At 43.9% G+C, this 8,360-nt stretch overlaps 1 protein-coding gene across 19 annotated transcripts in view; it reads left to right on the top strand.

Moving 5' to 3' along the window:
- Window positions 1–535: 535 nt before the first annotated feature.
- The window catches only part of ubr5 (ubiquitin protein ligase E3 component n-recognin 5), a 146,735-nt gene continuing 138,910 nt past the window's right edge, over window positions 536–8,360 (top strand). For 17 of the 19 annotated variants that reach the window (XM_033018970.1, XM_033018976.1, XM_033018969.1 and 14 more), the window contains exon 1: window positions 537–858. In XM_033018970.1, coding sequence (XP_032874861.1) covers window positions 797–858 — 62 coding nt within the window. In that variant the 5' untranslated portion in view covers window positions 537–796. Of the gene's footprint in view, window positions 859–8,360 lie in introns of all 19 variants that reach the window. The other 2 variants (XM_033018958.1, XM_033018959.1) reach the window with 1 other exon arrangement.

Here is an 8,360-nt window from a genome sequence, read left to right as displayed (position 1 = left end):
GTAGGATCTTTGCCTTTAGCTGTAGGATCTTTGCCTATAGCTGTAGGATCTTTGCCTTTAGCTGTAGGATCTTTGCCTATAGCTGTAGGATCTTTGCCTATAGCTGTAGGATCTTTGCCTTTAGCTATAGGATCTTTGCCTATAGCCGTAGGATCTTTGCCTATAGCTGTAGGATCTTTGCCTTTAGCTGTAGGATCTTTGCCTATAGCCATAGGATCTTTGCCTATAGCCATAGGATCTTTGCCTATAGCCATAGGATCTTTGCCTATAGCTGTAGGATCTTTGCCTATAGCTGTAGGATCTTTGCCTTTAGCTGGAAAGCCTTGGTTGCTATTCAAGGCGCACCTTATATCACGTGGCCGCCCTGAACAATGGCCCCCGGCTGACCCACAGTCACGTGTGCATTTACGCGTTAACGCGTCACATGACCCGCACCCAACGCTTCCCGCCCCCTTCACTCGCCTCCCGCGGCGACCAATCGCGGAGCTCGTTGTATGCGGCGGCCGGCGGGGCGAGCGCAGCCAATCCCGAGCCGGCTTTTATTGTTGGGGCTCATCAACAGTAAGATGGCGGCGGCTTCTTGCTGAAGCGGCGGGTGTCTAAAAACAACAAAAAAAAAGAGGAAATAAGCCGTCTGGTTACAAACGTTGGGGAGGGGATTATTGAAAATTATTCGAAGGAATTAACTTAATAAATCAGTGATTTATTTATTTGGTTTCGCTGGCCCGGCCCTTTGCTCTGCCCTGACCCAGCGCCGCGCGGCTTCGGCCGGTTGCTCTTCCCCTTCCAGCCGACGATGACTTCCATTCACTTCGTGGTGCATCCGCTCCCGGGCACCGAGGATCAGCTCAACGACAGGTGAGTGAGTGAGTGAGTGAGCGGCCGCCACGCTGGACTTGGGCCCGCCCGGGCTCGCAGCAGGGGAGGCGGGGGGTTTGCGTCGAGGTAGGTCCCCGCCTAAGCTGCCCGGGCCGGGCCTGGTCTGGTGCGGGCGGCTGGGCCGAAATGTGAAACGAGACCGAGCAGCTTCGTGGGGCGGGTGGATTGATGGCGAGAGCTTTTAGGGTGGAGGCGGATTGCTCCGGTGTTTCTGCTGCAGACTAGTAGTGGGTTGGAACACAATGACTTGTGCCTGCCCATTGCTCTCATCACGACCCGTGCATTGAGGCCCGGGGTTGGGTTGAGTAGGGTGCGGGGAGAAAGAGCACTGTACTTTAATTGGTAATTTATTTTATTGGGACATGACGCACGAAGCACATGTCTGTGCAATGTTTGAGTGAGGGTGAATTGAAGAAAGAGGCTGTCGGGGCCCATCCCGGAGTGACTGGGGATTGAATTTGTGTGAGTCGATGCGTCATTTGCAGAACGATTGTTTCACATCTGGACGGGCGGGTTGACGAGCCGGGAATCTTCATGTCTCCATGTTGACTATCGGCAGCCTTCATTAGATGTAGATTCTTCTGACGTGTGATATCTCGACGGAGATGAAGACATTTATTTTTCCTTTAAATCATAATGCTTGCAAAGCATTTTTTTTGTTATTGCTAACCTTTGCCATTATTTCATCCACATAACTAAATCAGTAAAGTCACGAATTCTAAATCATGACTTTAATGTCGGATCCTGTTTACAATAAATTAACATCAAATGCTCGCTTTGATCACCAGGATGTAATGCTTTTTATAAATGTTCCAAATTATGAGAATTTCTGATAAATAGGTCAAATTGCATATCGCAGTAAAAGTATAGTTAGGATTAAATTTAGGGATTAATAATTTGGACCAATAGGTTAGATATAACAATTCTTTAACTAAAATTCAATTTGATAGCGTGTGTGTGTGTATATACATGTGTGTGTGTGTATATATATATATATATATATATCTGGCTTTCAAGACTTCGGATTCTAAAATAAGGAAGCTTTAAAGATGCAACATTCTTGATTTATTTATTATGTGCTATTTTTTAATCTTGCTGTGTGTGCTTTGTCAGGTGAAAAAATATATTCAAAGACCACAGTTGGGCTTTGTGTTCCTAGTTGGAGAGATGGAAGTACATTAAGGTTTTTGTATTTAGTCCATGCTTTGATGGTATTATAGTTGACTGATTTCTGCTGTCACATATTTGGCAGTTTATCAAAGTATGGGAGGCTACTATATTCTGAGGAGATTGTCTTGTGGATAAAATAATAGGAATAGAATAACTTTGATATTTTGCAGTGCTTAGAGTATGGTTTAACTATGGTGATGCCAACAGATTTAACAGGCAAAGTGCTTGAAAGGATAGAGAACATGAACTAGTGGGTGGTGTGATATATCTTGTGTCGTTCAATAAAGGGCATGCAGCATGATATTAGTATCATAGAGCATAGATTTCAGTACTTCAGTATGTTTACACTATTAAATTTTAATCTTATTGCATTGCTGCCATTAAACTGTTTAGTTTGTGTCTGTCCTGCTCTATTTGATGTCTCTATTTTGATGTATCCCATGGTGCACAATTCCTTTACTAAACCTTAGATTTCACATGCAGTCCACTGTTGGGACTGCTTATATCTGAAGCATCTACGGCTTTGTTCAAAGTTTTTGGTGTCAAATTATAGGTTGTGGTTATATATGCACCCTTTACTAGGTGTGGTTTACGATTCAGAATGTACCTTATTGGTTGTAAACTTATCCTATGGCCATGAAAGGTGCTAGGCAAATGCAAGTATTGTTATTAAGAGTAGTTCATATTCTGCCCATGTTTATTTGCTGACCATAAACTGTAATTACTAGTCTCTTATCATCGTCCAATTACATTTTATATAGTGTTCTGCTTCACCTCAGTGTGTTGTGGCATTGCCCTTTATACAAAGTGGATTGTATGTTTGCTTTTTGTGCAGTTGTAATACAGGGATTCTTTTTGAGCAGATTTTAATATTTGTTTCAGATTATAGAAATTATCATAGGAAAGCAGGTTTCACTAGAATGGTCAGGGATTTAGTCTCATTTAAATATTTCTGGGCTAATTTGGTGATCAGTAAAGTTTTAACATAATGAAACAATTATGCACCTGAGGTTTCAGTTGACATGCAGTTGATGTATTACCCAACTTTTGTAATTGGAGATGACAATAGCCTCTGACCTTGGAAACTGCATACAAAGATCAACTGATCTCAGAGCACATTCAGTCATTTTCTAATATTGATTACTTCAGATGTCAATTCTAGGAAGCTCTGATATGAAGTACTAATTCTCACTGTAAACATTTGCAAGACTGCAAAATAGGAAGTTTAAAATATAATTTTAATGTTAACATGACTTCAGAATTAAGGGACAGAAGTTTAGGGGTAACATGAGGGGGAACTTCTTTACTCAGAGAGTGGTAGCGGTGTGGAATGAGCTTCCAGTGGAAGTGGTGGCGGCAGGTTCGTTGGTATCATTTAAGAATAAATTGGATAGGCATATGGATGAGAAGGGAATGGAGGGTTATGGTATGAGTGCAGGCAGGTGGGACTAAGGGAAAAAAATTGTTCGGCGCGGACTTGTAGGGCCGAGATGGCCTGTTTCCGTGCTGTAATTGTTATATGGTTGTTATACGGTTAACTCCTCAGAGACCAGGAAATGGGTGAATATTTGACATTTTAATTAGGAGCTGAGATTTGGTCAAAGTTCATTGGTTTTTAAACTGAATTACTTGGAATGATAATTTATATTTAATTTTTGTATTGCCAGAGTGGTGATTAAGCAGTAATCGTGGTTAGTCTGCCAATAAACTTGTTCATACTTCATGTAACATGGCATAACATTTTCCGGATTGCTGTTCGTTGTCATAGCTCGCTGATTCCTAAAGATTATGTTGAAGGCAGTTTCCAAAGAGGACAAGCAATGGAGAAACAGAATTGATGACCAGAACTTCTGGAATACAATTTCATCATGCATATACTGTAGAATTTGCTGTCAGTTTCACAGTAAAAAAAATGAGAGTATTGATGTTTTAGCAAAATCTGGCCTCGCAGTTGCTTATTGTTTCTGCTGGATCAGAAACTGCTGTATGATGATTACTTTTTTAATTAAAAAATTGGGAATTGTACTTTTATTTCAATTAAATGCAATAACATTAACTGTGATTGTTTATGTAGTATTCTACAACGGGGATTCTTCATCGATATTACTGAGTAGCCATGTTGCATCATGTTATCTCTGTCATAAGGAATAGGAGTAGAATTGGGTAATTCGGCCCATCAAGTGTACTCCATTCAATCATGGCTGATCTATCTCTCCCTCCTAACCCCATTCTCCTGCTCTTGGGAACGTATGACAACTTGCACCATGTTGCATCATGTTATCTCTGTCAGAAGGAATAGGAGTAGAATTGGGCCATTCGGCCCAACAAGTCTACTCCATTCAATCATGGCTGATCTATCTCTCCCTCCTAACCCCATTCTCCTACTCTTGGGAAAGTGTGACAACTTGCAACCACTTATGATATTCCAACCTGTAAGGATCTATGCATGAGCTACGCAAAGCCACCAAGGATGCTAACAGAATTCTAGACCATGTTAGATTCCCAAAATAACCACTCATTGATTGTGATATGTCTTGCATTCTATAATGGCTGCAAAGTGAAATCAGGCAATATCACTGGCAATGAATGATCCCTCCCCAATGAGCTCAATGCATTCTATGCTCCCATTGAACAGAAAGTCAATGGAATGATGTTGCCAACCCTGACAGCCTATATCCATGGTCACTGTCCCAGATGGAGTCCCTGACCATGTCCTTTGATCCTCTGCCAACCAGCTGGCTGAAGTGTTCGCAAACATCTTTAACCTCTTCTATTATTACACCATTATTATGCTCCCACCATTTTAAGAAGACCACAATTATCCTGGTGACAAAGGAAAGAAAGGTAGAGTGCCTTAATGATTACTATCAGGTAGGTTTGACATCCATCATTATGAAGTGCTGCGTGAAGCTGGTCATAATGCATTTCAACTCCATCCTATCAGATGACCTTGATCCATTGCAATTCACTCGCTGTTGTAACAGATGCACAGGAAAGTGTTTCCCTAGGTCTACACTCATTCCTGGAACATCTGGATAACAAGGATACTTGAGTGAGATTTTTTTAACTTGAGCTTGACCTTCAACACCATAATTATAACCAAACTTTTGGACCTAAGTCTCGGCACCTCCAACTAGATCCTTGACTTCCTGCTCCCTAGATCGTAACACCATAGGTAACAAAAACATCCTCCATGATCATTCTCAACACAAATGGTCTGCAAAGATGTATTCTTATCCCCTTTACTGTACTCCCCCATTATTATGTGGCTAAATTCTGTGCTAACTCCATTTAAAGGTTTTCGGGTGATGTCACCATAGTGATCGATCTCAAATGATGGCAAGGTTGAGTAAAAGAAGGAGGTGGTGAGCTTAGCAACATGGTGTCAAAACAGCAACCTCTGCATAAAAGATAGACACAAAATGCTGGAGTAACTCAGCGGGACAGGCAGCATCTCTGGATAGAAGGAATGGGTGACGTTTCAGGTCGAGACCCTTTTTCAGACTGAAGAAGATTCTCGAACTGAAGCGTCACCCAATCCTTCCATCCAGAGATGCTGCCTGTCCCGCTGAGTTACTCCAGCATTTTGTGTCTATCTTCAGTGTAAACCAGCTTCTGCAGTTCTTTTCCCACATAACCTCTACACCAATGTCAGCAATATGAAGAAGTTAGTCATTGACTTCAGGAAGCAAGATGGAATACATGCTCCAGTCTACATCAATGGTGCTGAAGTATAAATTGTTAAGAGCATAAAGTCCCCAGGCATAAATATCACAATTTGTCCTGGCCCAACCAGTAGTGGCCAGGGAAGCACACCAATGAACATAGTACATAGAAAAAGTACAGGAAAAGAACAGTCCCCTTGGCCCACTAAAATCTGTGCCGAACATCATGTCAAGCTAATTTAAGAAATTGCAGAGCATTAAATTTACATCTCCGTAGGAACAGAACAATACAACTTATGGACAGGTCATTCGGCCCATTATGTACATGCCAAACATGATGTCAGATTAAACTCGTCTCCTCTGCCTGCACGTGATCCATATTCCTCCATTCCCAGCATATCCATGTGCCTATCTAAAAGCCTCTTAAATACTATTATGGTATCCCTCTACACCACTACCACTCTAGGTACCCAACACTCTGTTAAAGCTATGTCCCGTAGTCTTTGACATTTCCACCTTGAAGACGGATCTAACTGTCTATCCTTTCTATACCCCTCATAATTTTAGATACGTCAATCGGGTCTCTCCACAGGTAGACACAAAATGCTGGAGTAACTCAGCGGGACAGGCAGCTTCTCTGGAGAGAAGGGTGACATTTTGGGTCAAGACCCTTCTTTTTAGACCAAGCATGTGCTGTGAGTAATTACTCAGGGTAGGCAGTCAGTCGGCTTTAAAAAAAAATCTTAAACCGCGCATGCGCAGATTGTTGTCCTCTCCGTAAAAATAAAAAATAAAGAAAGTAACAGTTCAATTTGCCCAAAGCTTGCAAATCTCCTTCATTCTGAATCACTGAATGGGTGAGGGGTGGATGGTGACGGCAGGTGGAGAGATGGTGGGGGGAAACGGGAGCACACCGGGACAAGTTGAATCATTTATGATTTTATTGAATGACAATACTAGTTCAAGGGACCAATTGAGGGGAGAGTTCCTTTCACAGCGTGTGGGGAGTCTGGCCAGGGGTAAAGTTGCAGGGAGGGGAGGAGCGCTGAGAAGGACGGGGTTGGGGATCATGCTAGTAACCCACTCATTCACCGCTGCCGCGGCGCTCTGGGCGCATTGTGGCCGGGGAGGGAATCGGCTCGGGTGGCTGCGAGCGACTGCTGGGACCTCAGCGCCTTGTGTCGGCCCGCTCACTTCTGGCAGTGCTCTCCGTCTGAACAGTGAGGGGACCAGCTCAAGAGCAAAGATCATAGAACAGAGTGGGTCAGCGGGCGATGGATAACAGGACAGCGGGCAGTGGAGCTTACTCCTGTGTCAGCGCGAACAAAGCACCAATTGAGGTTACTCGCACTGACACATGGAGTAATCTCCACCGCCCGCTGTCCTGTTATCCATATCCCGCTGACCCACTCTTGAGCTGGGGCTGGCATGATCCCCGACCCCCTCCTTCTAAACGCTCCTGCCCTCCCGCAGCTTTACCCCAGGCCAGATACCCCACACGCTGTGAAAGGAGCTCTTCCCCCTCCCCCCAGCGGCGCTGTCCTTTTACAGCCGCTTCCCATCAGCTGCTAGCAATTAGGGATAGACTTGGCTATCCTTCAGTACAGCAACATCGTTCTTGATGCTGCTGTGCTGAGGGATAGTCAAGTCTATCTTTCTTGGCTAACAACCTAACCTACAGCCCCCAAGATGCAGGTACATTTTCGTGCCTTATTTTTGGGTAAAAATAACGTCTTCATTGCCGGGAAATACGGTATTAAAAAACATATAGTTCAAAGAAATCTACTTACCACATTATTTGTATGCAAACTCCATTCTTCTCTCTTTGTTTCTTAAGATACTCTGAAGATAATGACAGTCCATGTTTGAAAAACCCGCCAAGAAACTTGCATTGCGCATGCGCAGTAGGCTGCTGCGCACGCTCAGTACGCAGTCCACGCAGCAAAGGCAGAATTTCAGCAGCCTTCAGCTCCCCTTTGCAATGAAGTGTTGAAGCAGCGTTGACAGCACGTCAGCTGCACAGATTTTTGCGTATTACATGTACCGCGCATGAAAGGCATAGAGAATTATACCTACCTAAGAGATCGATCTCTCAGGTAGGCATAATTCTCCTGTGTCTTTACTATTTATATTTAATAATTATCATTTTATAATTTTAGTCAGGGTAGGCATGCCTTGACAGAGATAGAATGTAGTTGGAGACAGTAAGACTGGTGGGAGAACTGTGAAGGGGGAGGGGATGGAGAGAGAGGGAAAGCAAGGGCTATTTGAAGTTAGAGAAGTCAATGTTCATACCACTGGGGTGTAAGCTACCCAAGCGAAATATGAGGTGCTGTTCCTCCAATTTGCGCTGGGCCTCACTCTGACAATGGAGGAGGTCCAGGTCAGAATGGGAGGGGGAGTTAAAATGCTGAGCAACCGGGAGATCGGATAGGTTAAGGCGGACTGAGCAGAGGTGTTCAGCGAAACGATCGGCGAGCCTGCGCTTGGTCTCGCAGATGTAGAGAGGTTGACACCTGGAACAGCGGATACAGTAGATGAGGTTGGAGGAGTTGCAAGTGAACTACTGCCTCACCTGGAAAGACTGTCCGGGTCCTTGGATGGAGTCGAGGGGGGAGATAAAGGGACAGGTGTTGCATCTCCTGC

Source organism: Amblyraja radiata, chromosome 4 (genome assembly GCF_010909765.2).
Source record: "Amblyraja radiata isolate CabotCenter1 chromosome 4, sAmbRad1.1.pri, whole genome shotgun sequence".
NCBI lineage: Eukaryota > Metazoa > Chordata > Chondrichthyes > Rajiformes > Rajidae > Amblyraja > Amblyraja radiata.
This window is presented reverse-complemented; position numbering and strand designations above follow the sequence as displayed.